Source organism: Carlito syrichta, unplaced genomic scaffold, assembly GCF_000164805.1.
Source record: "Carlito syrichta isolate Samal-C Ts95f unplaced genomic scaffold, Tarsius_syrichta-2.0.1 Scaffold301825, whole genome shotgun sequence".
In the NCBI taxonomy this organism is placed as follows: domain Eukaryota; kingdom Metazoa; phylum Chordata; class Mammalia; order Primates; family Tarsiidae; genus Carlito; species Carlito syrichta.
Genome location: NW_007245921.1, coordinates 132437 through 147350, shown reverse-complemented (window position 1 = coordinate 147350; position 14914 = coordinate 132437). Strand labels below are relative to the sequence as shown.

Sequence of the window (14914 nt, the reverse complement as noted above, 5' to 3'; positions counted from 1 at the left end):
CGGCCTGGGTCCCGGCCTGCGCCGCCCGAGCCTCCGAGCCTCCCGAGGGCTGTGCTCGAAATCCCGGAGAGGTGTTTTTTCCCCGTGAATGATGAACACGACACGGTCCGTGCCTCAAGGCAGCGGTTGAACGTGAACCTGAACTTGATTCCGTTTTTGCTGTGGGTGGGTGGTTGCCGTCAGGAGAGGAGGAGTCAGCGCTTGAGGGAGAGAGAAATGAGGTTGCCCTGGACCACCCAGTAGCGGGGGAAGCCCGGGGGAGCGGGAAGAGTGAACAGAAGACGAGGTCGGCAGGTGCTGGGCAGGTGGAAGGGCAGGCGGCTGTGGGGTCGCAGAGGTGCCCCGGGTCCGTTTCAGGGTGGGGCCGTGTAGCTGGGTGAGGGGTCCAGGGCGGGGCAGGGGAGTGGGAGGCCAGAGCTAGGTGGAGGCCAAGTGTTGGAGCTGGCCCAAGAAGGGGGTGTGTGCGTGTGCGCTGGGACAAGGACGTTGGTGGCCCCGTGGGGATTCTGAAGTAAGGACAGGCTTGTAGAGGTGAGAGAGGAGGAGATGGCATGCCGCTCCCAGGTGCCTGGAGCCGGAGGAGGCGTGAAGAAGGGGCCACCGGGCAGAGGTGTCTCTGGGCCTGGGAAGAGGCTGGCAGGGCGGCCAGTCACCACGTCGCGGCCGCGTTTGGGAACAGGCTCCACCCGCTGTGTGTGAGGGGCGGTGCCTTGCGTCCAGGTGAACGTCAGAGGTCTTGGTGGAAGGCTGTGGAGGGTCCACACTCCCCCTCCCTGCTCCCTCCCAGGCCTTGCAGAAGACATCGGACCTTGACTTAGAACGATGAGTTGTTGGCCCGTCTGGTGAACAGGCTGGTCAGTGTGATGAGTGAAACACGTGGTGTGGGTTTCTGACCCTGTCAATTAGTAGAAGGACTGTCACTTATGGGGCGCACTTGTGTGTTCCAGGCTCTGTGCTGGGAACCTTCTGTCCATTCCTTTTTCTTTCTCCCCAGAACATTAACAGAAGGTGTAAGAGAGAAAGATTGCCCCTCCGCCCTTCTAGCCTTGATGGCTGGATCTATACAACCAACTGACAACAGGCAGAATGGCAGGAGGCAGGGTATACAAATGCATTAATGTTTAATATCATACGCATGGGGCATCACAGGAAAAAGTAAAAGTGAATACTCAAAAAGGTGGTGCGATCTGAGAGCATATACACAGTCCCATCGTAATAGGAGCGGGGAGTGACGTCGAGGAGAGTGAATGCTTGGAGGACAGATGGGTGGGCCTCTCGGGGAACAGACGCCAGGTGTGGGAGTTTGTGACACCTCGGAGCGTGGGGTCCACTTCTCGTCCCCCTCCTGGGGTGGGAGGGCCCTTCTGTGCTTGATAAGACTCCCAAGGAGGGGATTTAGGACTCCGAGTTCCATGTGGAGGATTTGCCTTGGGGCAGACGGGCAGATGGGGCTGGGGAAGAGGGTACAGGGAAAAAGCGCCTCCTTGCATTGGCTGTTATTCAAGTGCCTTCAGCTCACAATGACCAATACATCAAAGCAGCATCTTTCAGGGTGACAGGTTCTGAACTCCTCCAAAGGCAATGACGTTTCCTACTTACGGATGAAAATGATGCAGCTCGGTAGAAACTTTCTTCTCCAAAGTCACACGTCCAAGATAACTGAGCTGGGGTTCGAGGCAGGCCTCCCCAGGACCAAGCCCACGTGCGCCCTCCACGTGGGCAGGCTTGCTTCCCTGGGCCAGTGGAAATTGGGGGGAAGAAACCCTTTACGGTAGCACAGGTCAACACACGGGTGTCCTCGGTACCGGCAGCCCGGCCACTTCATTGGTTCCTGGACTCACACAGAGAACTTGGAAAGATGGTTTTATGCCACCATGGTACATGTGTGCCTGTTGTGATGACTGTGTTTGTGTCCTCGTGCTGTTGTTGGTATTGTCTCTTATGAAGTTGAAGGCAGCACAGTCAACCTCTGCCTGTCTACTGCTGGGAGAAAGACATGTCAGGCTACCGTTTGTCTGGGGGATGTCTCTAGGCCAAGGGTCAACATCCTTGTAGAAATGGTCATCATCCTTTTCATGACCCTTGTAACTCGAATGGCTCTAGCAGAATTATCCCGTGGAAAGGGACCTGTTCTCTCCAGCACGAATGCCAGGTTTCGGGGAGCAATTGCCTTAGTTTGAAGGAACCACCTTCTGGAGAGCGGCAGGCAGGCAGAGTTGTTCCAACCCTGTCACAGACTGTTCGTGGTTTCAGGCAGTCTCTCCTCTACACCTTAGTGTTTCACCTGGAGAGTGGAGCTAAGACCACCTGCCTCAGGGTGTCAGAGGGTTAAAGGAATTGGCCCCTGGCGAGCTCTCAGCGCAGCGCCTGAAGCGGAGCCACGGCCCGTGGTGGCTGTCACCACAAGCACTGGTGCATCCACTGCTATGTTCACTCAACTTGAATACTGAATGTAAGCAACCCCCTCAAAGTCAGTGGCAGTGACTTGGTAGCTCTTTAATCAGTTGTGTATAATATGCGTATGTCCTCAACACAGAGCTTTCTTTGGGGATGGCACATTTTGGAGGGCTCAGCTCTTGGGTATACGATGCACTAGGTAAGCGCTGGATGTGACAAGGCGGATTGCTTCTTTTCTAATAGAGTTCTCTCTTTGTCCACCTCTCTGGGCTTTTTGCAGGAGGAATTTGATGGGATCCTGAGAGAGGAGGTTGTGGCTGGAGCACTCCACCACCTGGGGCGCTCAGGCTCCGGGACCGAGCAGGTCTACCTCAACCTGACTTTATCAGTGAGTATGAACCATCACTATTGGCTGCCACAGCTTGACCCTGGCTAGACATACTCATTTTCCTTGGTACTCGCAGCTTTTGTGGTGGTAGCAAATCTCAGAGCCTTGCATTTGATGGAGACCAGTGATACAAGATACTTATGTAAATATTAGACTTCAAAGAGCCCTGGCCAGTTCAGAAATCAGCCCCCAAATGCCTTTGTTTTCATTCCCTTCACACTCTGCTTCTTTCATCTTAAGTCATCTATGTTATAGTAATCAATGCCTTCTTTCCAGGAGGTTGAATTTGATTCTGTAAAACCAATCAAAGACTCTTTAAGAATGTTCTCTCTGATCAGTGGAAGCAGCACTAAAATGTATATCTGAATCCAAGGGAACAAAGTATTTTGATATTGACTTTCCCCCCTAAGTATGTCAAGAAATAAGTAGCTTTGAGCGATGTCTTACTTTCCAAAAGCTACCTATCATTAAAGAAAAAGATCTATTGTTATGCATCAGTTTACAAGGTTTCAATACTAGTCACAGAGCAGCACAAAATTCTGGCTCCAATTTTATCCTAAGAAGCTGTAAGAGCAGACTGCTCAGAGTGTGTCAGCCTTTTTCCTTGTTTCATTTCTCTGTAGACCTAGAAAACAACTTAACTCTTTTTGCTTTCTTATACTGTAAAGCATTCAACATTCCTTGGCAACCCACAGAGTAAAGTGAGATACATGGGTGAAAAGAAGCACCCTGAGATTTCACTGTAGCACCATGGTTTGGCCCAAGTGTATGTATCTCATTGTAAGACTGTTCTGTCTTGAACTGAATTAGTAAACTGTTCCCGAAGTGCTAAGCTGTTTCACCTGTGCTGGCTCCATGGCATCACCTTCAAGGTCAGCATATTAAGACTGTAATCTTTTTCTATTTTCACTTTATAACATCTTATGGATGACTCAGCCAGTCATGCAATAACAGACAGAGAGGACCCTGTGTGCATTGCTCTATGTGAGACGATTCGATTGGTGTGCCATTCCAGCAGCCAGTGCGTCCTCACACAGGTGCCTTTCAGTCAATAGTCTGCTTATGTGCGTAGTGCCTTGCCTTAAATTGATCTTCCCAAAAAGCAATCCTTTAAATCTTATTTCAGTCAGATGGACTGAAGCTTAATTTATTTTACCACTGACCTCCTTACATTTGAGATATTACATGTTGAATTAGTTTGCCTTAATAACCTGTCTTACCAAATAGGCTTTTTTAGGTCACCCGGCTATTTTTCCCTTTATATGTTACTTAAGTTACATGTAATTTTTTTACTTTCTGTCTTCACATGTGTACATATTTTCTCTCTACCAAAGTCATACACGTCTTCAGAGTGTGTATACCTCTGTTCTGTTGTCGTGTTTCCCGTTGTGCCAAGCACAATGCCTTGTATGTGTTAGGTTTTCAGTAAGTGCTGACTCATGCCTGTTCCAGCGGCCTTCATTGAGCCATTGTCGTTATTCCACATGACAGCTTGCTCATGACTCTTCATTGGTTGACTCTTTTGTGTGACTCTGACTTCATAGCATAAACCAATCATATAAGTATTTGTTCCACGGAACCAAACTCCCCATCCTCACTTGAAGTTCACTAGAAGCAAGATTTTGTGGAAAGGAATTTGGACGAGGCCTTGGGGCACCTGGATGTGCTGCTTCTCTGTCACTCAGTGGCTCATTGGCTCATGGCTCCAGGCTCCTAGACACCTCTCTGAGCCTGACACTCCTCACCTCTGAGCTGGGAGTCACATGCCCCTCAGATTTCACAGTGTCGGACTAGATGAGGCTATTGTGAAAGCGCTTTGAAACAAACCCTGTGAAAGTGTGGGTAGTATTGTTATGACTGATCCCTGATCAGGTGTGAACTCTGTTTAAAACTTCATTTAAATTCTAGGCTTTTTCTTTTTCTTGTCTTCTACCTGATAAAGGCCTTGTCTTTATTGCTATTATGTGTGTGTGGTTTTGTTTTGTTTTTTTTTAAATATAAAACTCCGCTCCCGCAGTCTCCATGAACATTGCTTTAATTGGCTTTTTCATGTTGCGTTCATTCCTTCTAACAACACTAATTTCCTAAGCTATTATTTTCTTCAAATGGATGCATTTTTGTGTTGGGATCTGTCGTCTGTTTTAAGAGCCTATTAGTAGTAGGCTTCAGATTTTGTTCTCATATCTCCTATACCTTTGAAGAAATTCTGGGTTTCTTTCCCTGAACTATCATTTCCAGATGTTGTGAGAAGGCTAAGTTAAAGCCATAGTGAAATCTTTTACCTTTTCTTTTCTCAGGGTTGTGATTTAATTGACATTAGCATTCTCTGTGAATATGTTCACCTGCAGAAGTTGGATCTTTCGGTAAATAAAATTGAAGGTATGTAATTGTCATTTTAGATCAATCACTGAATTCTGTCAAAATTTAAACATTGCAGTATGTAACATAGTTTAATACTAACCAACTTTGATAAAGTAATTTGTGGATCAATGTAGATATTGATCCTTTACTTTCCATGCAAAAAAGTCACCAGTGACTAATGGAAGAGGAAAAGGCACAGTCTGCAGTGTGTATATATATATATATATATATATATATATATATACACACATTTATTTTATTTTTTTCTTTTTTTTGAGTTGGAGTCTCACTGTGCCGCTCACCTGCTGGGCTCAGGTGATCCTTCCACCTCAGCCTTCCAAGTAGCTAGAACTACAGGCGTGCACTACCATGCCCAGCTTATTTTTTAATTTACTGTAGACATGAGGTTTCACCAAGTTGCCCAGTCTGGTCCCAAACCCCTGAGCTCAGGCAGTCCTCTCGCCTCAGCCTCCCAGACTGCTGGGATGACAGGCTTGAGCCACCGTGCCCGGCCAACACAGTCTGTAATATTATGATGGGTTGAGATGCACCCCATGGAATTTAAGAGCATGAGATGGAATGTTTGTTTTATTTTTCCCTTTTGAGAGATCGATCATGACTTCTTCAAATTCCCTAAATGTTTGCCGATTCCTTTTCTTTCCCTTGATTATGCACTGCAGATGAATTAGTCTTATTTTTCCTTTAATGGATTCTTTTTTTATTTGCTTTTTGCATGTTAAACCTGGTTAGCTCTTCTGTTCTTATTTTTTGAGTACCAGGGGTTCACAAGTTTGTTTTCCCCCTCTTTTTACTGTTTGTATTTATCTAGTTGATTCTTTCAACTCTAACTCACACCATTTGTAATTCCATATGATGTATTTGTTATGACACCTTGTTCACATTTAATGAAATTAGTCCTACACTCATCACATTTTCTTCAAAGCTTGATCCTTGTTTCTAATTTTCTGATCTTATTTGAAGTTGACAGTGTTCCATTTTTTTCCTTTAGACTTCTAGGGAAGTAAGCAAATCATTACTTCTGACGTGCTTTCTTCTCTGATAATTTTTTTTTACTTGTTTTGTGAGCCTTTTTAAATGACAATTAAGCATTGCTAATATGGTCTTCCCTCTGAGTTTTCTGATAACCCTCCATACGACTCTAATAATTAAAATTCACTCTTTTCACTGGTAAAGAAATATTCTAGCCTGTTTTTATTCTGAAAATGCTACTGTTTTTGAAAGACTCTAATTGTTTCTTGTTTTATAAATCTCTATTATGGAAAGTTACAAGCATGTGCACAAATAGAGAGAATACTGGAATAGAGCTTTGGGTTCAGCAATTATCCCCCAGCCTATCTCCCTGCCCCCCTTCCCCCTCAGAGTCATTTAAAAGCAAATCTCAGATTGTCACCTCATCAGAAAGCCCTTTTGTACCTCCAAGACTGGTTTTATTGACTGGATAAAGAATGTCAGAGTGGTGGGATGCTCTGACAGTGTCAGGGACAGACTGCCCCTCCCCCCACCTCTTGAGTCCTAATCAGGAAGTCCAGTTAAGACAGAAGGTTCTGCATCAGCCAGACTGGGCAGCAGTCACCTTGCATGGCCATTTCATTAATCCATCAAGTGTGTACGAGTACGGTGTATTTTCTTTTTGTGATGACAGCCTTATTGATGTTCTGAAGAGCAAATTTCAGGGGCATGTTAAACACAGATTGCTATCCTCCCCTTCCCCCCCCCCCCCCCCCCCAGAGTGTCTGGTTTGTAGGACTGGGTGGGGTGTGAGGATTTGCACTTTAAGTAAGCTCCTGGGTGAGACTGAGGCTGCTGGACCAGGACACACCTTGAGAACCTCTGCCGGACACAGGGCGCTCCTGCCACCTGGTGGACGAGAAGGGCAGTGCACCGAGCAGGGATGCCCAGCCTGCCCAAGTTCAGGTCCAGCAACCCAGACCAGTGATTGGTAGGATGATTTGGAACATCGGCCATCTTCAGAGCGTGAGATGCTGTCACCTCTGTCTCTAGCTCAGGCCTAGCTGCTGTTTCTGCCGCAAGACAGATCTCCATGGGACCAGCATTTACCAGCACAGAATGATCAGCGGCATCGAGGGGAAGTTAACAGTTGAGACCATTCCTGACAGACCTGAAGCCGGGCTCAGGAAGGACAGTAGAAGCAAAGTGTAAAGCAATCGTGCTTTTTCGTAGGTTTCCTCTAACAGGCAGCCTGCCTTGATCTGCTCGTTAATTTCCACCAAAGTGTTCTTGTCTCAATGTATTGTCTCTCCTAGAACTATCTACATTTTCAAACGCAGGGTATGGCTTAGTCCAGAGAAATAAAGTAAACATTGGTGAGAATTTCCTGGCGTTAGTGGCCTCAGAGAGGAGATGCCAGGAGGTCCTTCACATTGGCTGTCCGCCCACCCTGTGAAAGACCCCCTGCTGGTCCAGGCTGTTTTCCTTCTCCTAGTTGGCTGTGTCTGTCACCTGGTGAAAGGCAGACGTGCTTGCTTGGCCTTGGGTGTGGAGCCTGGATCTCCCACCAGGGGCCATCCCCAAGAGGTTATAACTGCTCATTCTATGATCTAGAATGAGAAGAGTGAGGGAAACACTGTTCCTATTATTGTTTTCAGTAGAGACATGAGCTGCAACCGGGCTGTGACCCTTGTGTGATTCTTCTTGATCCCTGCCTTACTTCATTCTGTGACCCCATGTCTGTCGGTATAAAGGGTAGAGAAAGGCAGCACGGTAGCTCACAGCTTTTATGTTTCACATGTAATTTCACCAGCAGTGTCCTTTATGAGCACAGCAGTCCTTTACTCAGTATTCCAGATTTAAAATATTTGCTTGGGATAAAATGCAAAACTCAGACATACTTTTGAACCAATCCAGAGTCAAAGCAAAATAGCAACAGTGATTTCAATCACATCAAATAATTAATGAGATTTAGCATTAAGTCCAACAGAAACAAAATTTAATTTACAACAAAGAGAGTTTCTTAATTGTGGCATTTCCAGTCTTTTTGCAAGATCTAATTTAGTTATTTAGGGGCTAATTATCGAGAGGATTATCTGAGGCTTCTCATCCTTTCCTTGAAGTTGGCAAGTTTTGAAACTTGTGATTGTCAGCAGATCGTGGGAGGGTTTGGGGGCGGGAGAGGCTGCGGTGTTGTTCCTGGCTGCCCTGGACCTCGGGGGTGAGGAGGCTTTAAACTATGGGCTCATGGAGAGTTTTCCACACTTATTTGCAGATTTCACACACTCCTGATGGTATTCGTTTCACTCTTCTGGAATAATTAAGATGTGCTCTGCCTTTGTCTGGTTATCTTATTGGTGTACCTTATTCTGTATCTGTTTCCCCGCAGATTTGTCTTGTGTGAGCTTCATGCCTTATCTTCTAGAACTCAATGCTTCTCAAAACAAGCTGACGAAATTCTTCAATTTTGAGCCACCCAAAAATCTCAAGGTAGACTTCATCAATACACTAATTACATGTTAAGTCGTTTTCAGAGTGTACTAAATAAGCATAACAGCCATAAAATAGAAGATTCAGAGAGAATAAGACGTAAGGTAAGGAGTGTAAGTGTCTGAAATGAAATAAACAGCAGGCTCTGTGTCTCATTTGTTTTGAAGCAGGCAGGTGGTCTGTCAGCGGTGGTCTTTTTGGGAAGCTTTGCTCAAGCCTGGTTTTCAAACCAAAGGACTTCCTTCCAGTCTCCTCTGCTCCTCATTTGAATAGTTCTCACTGCATTTTTTTGGTGTGTGTTAACAGAAGAGTGTTTTTAAATGTTTATAGACAAATTTCATTTATTTAAATAAGTACATTTTATTGAGATATTTGATATATACAGCATGATGTTGTAGGACATATAGCAGAGTGTTTTTATTAGAAAAATTTAATGTCTGAAAAATTTGTCAACATTTTCAGGGGCTCAGACTTTGCCCGTATTTATCCAGCTTTACTGCTAAGAAAATGTTTTCCAGTCTCCATTCTTCCTCTCTACATGTGGCTTTTGCATTTCTGAAGCAGAAGTAAACCACCTGCAAACAGTGGTGGAGGGACCATTTGCCTGCCCTAGAGCAGTCTCCTGCTTAGATGTGTGCCCCTGTCACCAGTGGTCCTTGTAAAGAGGAGACTGTGACCCAGCGGGTCTGGGTGGGGCCTGAAACCAGTGATCATTGCTGCTGGCCTGTGTGCCACACTGAGTGGCGAGATCACAGAGAAGTGGTTCCCAGACTTCACACACTGGAATCCCTGGAGCAGCCGTGAAAACACTGGTACCTAGATCCCACCCCAGAGATTCTGGTCTTGGTGATCCGAGGAAAGACTTTGGACCTTTTAAAAGATCCCCAGGGTGCTCCCATGTGCTGACGATGTGGGAACCATTGCCACAAAGTGTGTGATTATTGTTCCTCTGTCAGATTCAAATAGTAAATTAAAAAGTTATTTTGAGGAGTGGACACCAGCTATTGCCTTTCATTATCTATTAATTCTGTTTTATTTACAAATCAAGTTGACTTAGATCTAAAATATTCTGCGGAGGCTTGCACAAATACAAAAATCTGTCTGAAATCAAAAAGCAGCCATGCGCTGTGCTGACAGTGAAACACTTTAGTTTTTCCTCTGTGGTTTCACATCACTCCATCTTTATGGAGAGTGTGTTTTCCCCTTTGAAGTTACAGTGATTGCCAGGGTGACATCCTTTGTCCACACAAACCACACGAGGGTCCTGCGTGGTCTGAGGTGGTCAGGAGCTATGTCTGCACAGCAGTCTCTACTCTGTTCTTTGCTGTCCCATCCACCTGCCTGGACCCAGAGAGACCAGACATTGTGACAGCATGACCCCTACCCTGGGAAGAACTTTTGTGGAGTTTCTTCCCTTCTTACCCCACCTTTCCCTCTCCCAGAAAGACCCCACAAGTGAACAAAACCCAATATGACCCCATCTTTACATCCCAAGCTCCTGGAGAGTGGGGAGCAAATCTATTGGAAACTTTGGAGACGTGTGTGCCATGTGCCAGATGGAGGCTCTGTGTGGGCCTGGGAGGAATGGGGAGGCCTTCTGGCGTCTCCATGTGTGATCTTGTCGAATCCCCTGATAAAGCCGTGGGTTGGCTGACCCTCCCCTGGTGCAGGTGAGGACACTGCAGCACTGAAAGCATAGGTCACCTCCCCTTTTGCTGGGAAGGAGCAGAACTAGGATTGAACCCCGTGTCCAAGACCCGAAAGCTGTGTCTCTCCGGTCAGTTGGTCTTGGGCACCATGCTCCACATTCTTGAGAAGCTCTGCTATTCCACTGCCCAGAGAGAGCACACATGTCCTAGAGAGCAGGGCCTGGAACTTGTACTCACTGCACTTGCCAGAGCACTTCTGCATTCGCCATTGCTCTTAGTAGGTGAGAAATGTTAGTTTGATTTGATGGCTGCTTCCTTGAATCCCTGGGTTCCGGTGTGAGTCGGAACAGGATCACAACCTCAAGGTTGCAGCAAGCCTAGCATCATGGACACACAGCAGGTGGAGTCTGGCAGACAGCTCAGACTGCAGTGTCATTGCGCAGGTGTCATGCTGCTGCACACGAATGGTGCTGATGAAAGGCGTCATTGGGAAGTAAGCCCAGGTCACAACAAGCTCACTTGTAGTTCATTGTTCTTATACAGAAGAAAAGTGAATGTTAACCTCTGTGTACATCATGCCAAACCAGCTCATTTTGCATAGCTGCCATTTGTGTATGTATACATTTGGTGTTAGGGTTTTTATTTGTACATTTCTGTTTCTTCATGTAGACTTGTATTCTACTGACTATGTAGTCCTGTTGCTACATTGTACTTGACTTAGCCAGTTTTCTACCCTTGCCACTTTCTAAATTGTTGTGAGTATTTAATTTATAAAATGTTTAGTATTTAAGTATTTAGCTTTTTTTTTTTTTAAGTTGAGGTCTCACTCTGTCACCCTGGCTAGAGTGTGGTGGCACGACCACAGGTCGCTGCAGCCTCCATCTCCTGGGCTCAGGCGATCCTTCCACCTCAGTCTCCTGAGCAGCTGAGACTGTAGGCACATGCCACCACACCCAGCTAATTTTTTGATTAATTGTAGAGATGAGGTCTCACCAAGTTGCGCAGTCCCACGGACTCAGGCAGTCCTCTCACCTTGGCCTCCCAAAGTGCTGGGATTATAGGTGTGAGCCACTGCTCCCGTCCCTCTTTCCTTTAAAAAAAAAAATTAAATATTTTGCCAGTAGATGAATAATCATTTAATGTTGTTTTTTAGTCTCATATTTTTTTTTAACTAGGAACAACAGATGTTGCTGAAAATGCTTTCCCACAATAGTCAATTTTGAGGAAGAATATAAAGCGGAGAGGTGTGGCCTGAGAGATGACCAAGAAAGACTGTTCTGGCATTTAGGGAGTGATGGGGACAGTGTGCTCAAACAGGAGCAGATGAGGTGAAGGAGAGGAAAGCAAGACGCATTGGGCATTACAGGGAGTGGAATTCTGGTGGGCCCGGGTTAAAGTGAGGCCAGCCCTGCAGGAGCTAGGAAGTTTAAAATAACGGCTGGGATGGAGAGAGCTGCTGCAGGAACTGAAGGCGCTGGGGCTGTCAGGGTCCCTGTGGGCCAGGTGGAAGGGTCTCCTCTGCAGAGTCCCTCACATGCAGCTGGGACCCTGTGAGGAGGGGCTAGAGACAGAGGTGTCTTCGCCCTTGGCAACTCAGTGGCAGATTCCCACTCTGCCTCCAGGGATACCTCCTCCTCCCGCAGGTACTGGGAGTGTCTGCACGAAAAGCAAAGCTAACGTGCTGTTTGTTCTCTTTCTTGCCAGAAGGTGGATTTTTCCTGCAACCAGATTTCTGAAATGTGCGATTTGTCAGCGTATCCTGCCCTCACTACACTAATTTTGGACAGTATCCTTTGAATCAGTAAAGGGGAACCTTAAGGAATTAGAAACTAAAGGCTGCATATTAAAAAATGTGAGTGGAACAGAGCTAGATAAGCACTTGACTAGAGATGTGTGATTTACCGTAATGATCAAGAATGGATATTCACAAAATGAGGAATGATGTTTTATTTACTGGGCAAGAAAACTGCAAGTCAAACCTTGCCAAGAGTATATTATCTCCCCAAAGCTAAGTGAGATAGTTGTTCTTCCAATAAATAGGTTTGTTCTTAAGTTAGAACCAGCGAAGTCCTGTTTCAAGTAACTCTTATATTCAAATTTACTTAAACTTGTGCCCTATTTTCTATGAATTTAGTATTTGAAAATCTAAGTGTGGTCATAAGGAAAATGAGTGACTATTTATTTTGCAAAAGAGCTCCCATTGCCTTTAAGTAACAAGGCTTTCTAGTGAGTTTGAAATACACTTTCACTTTTTTAAAAAATTTTTTTATTTTTTGAGTTGGAGTCTCACTCTGTCGCCCAGACTGGAGTGCAGTGGCTGCTCCCAGCCACCGCAGCCTCGCCTGCTGGGCTCCGGCGATCCTTCCGCCTCAGCCTTCCGAGTAGCCGGAATTACAGGCATGCGCTACCACGCCTGGCTGATTTTTTGATTTATTGTAGAGATGAGGTCTCGCTGCCCAGGCGGGTCTCAAACCCGCAGGCTCAGGCAATCCACTCACCTCAGCCTCCCAAAGGCGCGGGATTACAGGCTGAGTCACCGAGCCCGGCTCACTTTCACTTTTTTTAAAGATTCTCAGCTGACTTTAGGAAGAAATGTGTCTCCTGCCCCAGGCTCCCTTCCAGGAGTCACAGGGATCTGTGAGGTTAGTGAGCTAGAGCCTCTTCTTTGCACCAGACAAGGACATCCTCTGGGTGACCAGGGCGTGGTGCCCTCTCTCTCTCAGTGTCTTCCCACCACCTGAGGATCAGGGCAGAGTGAGTGTGAGCTGATGGCCCCAGGGCCCACGTCAGGAATGTGCGGCCACTCACGCATGACTTGAAGACATATTTTGTAAAAACAAAACCCTTGTCTTCTTCTCTGCTGGAAAGCTCAGAACTCAGCACCACTGCCTGTAGGACGTGTGTGAAAACGAACAATGAGATGGTGCTTGTGTGAGCAGGTTCTTCTGACTGTGCCTAACGTAGGAATCCGGGATGGCCAGGATGGCATGTTCTGACAGCAAGCTGGAAGTGTGTCCAGAGCACATCTTCTCCAGGACTGTCAGGCCGAGTTCAACTATCTCAGTAAAGAATTTGCAAAGAAGCAGCTGAACTGCTGGAAGCTGGTTCCAAAGCCTGCCCATCTCAGGCTGAGCAGCAGAGCACAGCCCCAGGAGCACCACTGGCTCCATGGCCCGGGACTGCTTGGAGATGCAGACTCTTGGGCTCCACCTCAGAATTTGCATTTTCATGGGACCCCAGACACCCCAAGTGCACATGGCAGCTGCAGGAGCACTGGTTGGTCTGGAAGTCAGCAGTCCCCTAAATGCCTGTCAACCCCAAGGGTTTCCATAACCAGAGCCCCTTGGAATCCCTCAGGGGACCTGAGGGCATGGTAATGGGCGTCTAGGGTGGGACGTGTCCCCTAGAAAAACATTCTTCTATGTTTTGGCGTGGAATTGCCAAAGAAAACATTATAGTGTTTTGGACTCAAAATATAGTTTAAAGCATCTCTGTCATGAGAGTCTTCATGTCCGTGTAAAAACTAAAGTATCATGACTTTGTAAATGTCAAAGATCATGAAAAAAGAAATTAGTCTTGTTTTTAACCTGATGTTGGATGTGGCACTGAAGGCTTATCATCAAAGTATAAAAAGCTGTAATTATTACACCACAACCAATTGAAATTCAGGCCATGGGCATATAATTAGAGTGTAACATGGCATTATTCTCACCTGTGTTTTTAAAAATGCAGACAAGTAGCCAAACCAAATCACCCTTCCTAGACCATTAATGAAATAAACTTCTTAGGTATCTCAGTCTTGAAAAGATGGTAAGACAGTTTCAAAACAGCACTAAATATATATCTCTTTCTTTTTTGTTCTATTTAAGCTTATTATATTGTGATAAATACAATTGTGGAGTTTTATATATTCTTCTGGATAGCTGAAAGCAAAAATATATCTGGAAAGATTATAAATTAGAAAGAAAGCACTTACATTAGACTATATTTTGAAAATACTAGAAAACATTGAGATTTAAAAGGGTGAATTTTAAAACAACTTTGATACCGTATATTTGAAAATGTAGATAAATGGAAAAATTCATAGAAAAATATTATGTACCAAAACACTGATTTGGAAATAGAAAGCCTAAGTAGTCCTGTAACTATAAAAGTAATTCACTACAAATTAAAATAGACTAAAATGAAAAATCTTCCTACAAAAAACCCCACCTAGATGAAAACTTAAGAACAGACCTTTCAAACATTAAAAATAGAAGGCATCTTCACACTCCATCCTAAAGAGTTTACTTTGATATCCAAACCAGACAAGAAACAGTAATAGACAGGAAAATGACAAGCTTATTTTACTCATGATGTAGGTGTAAAAGTCCTAGACAAAATAATAGCAACCGAATCTGACAGTGTATTGAAAAGAAATATACTATGACCAAATGGGGTTTTTCTCAGGAATGTAAGGATAGTTTAATATTAGAAAATCAACAAATGTCATTAACAATATTAAGACTAAGGGTTGTAAACCTTATGATCAATAGTTAGATGTGCTCAAAAGGTATAGAAAATTTAATAAAATTCAGCACTCTTTTACAATAAAAACTCTCAGTAAATTAGTAATCGGGAATTTTACAACTTGCTAAGGGATGTCTACAAAGATGTGTGA

At 45.1% G+C, this 14914-nt stretch overlaps 1 protein-coding gene across 1 annotated transcript in view; it reads left to right on the top strand.

Moving 5' to 3' along the window:
* Positions 1 to 14914, top strand: part of LRGUK (leucine rich repeats and guanylate kinase domain containing) — a 97757-nt gene that overhangs the window by 4811 nt on the left and 78032 nt on the right. The window contains exons 3-6 of the mRNA XM_008055333.2: positions 2678 to 2785; positions 5083 to 5164; positions 8505 to 8605; positions 11959 to 12040. Coding sequence (XP_008053524.2) covers positions 2678 to 2785; positions 5083 to 5164; positions 8505 to 8605; positions 11959 to 12040 — 373 coding nt within the window. The remainder of the gene's footprint in view (positions 1 to 2677; positions 2786 to 5082; positions 5165 to 8504; positions 8606 to 11958; positions 12041 to 14914) is intronic.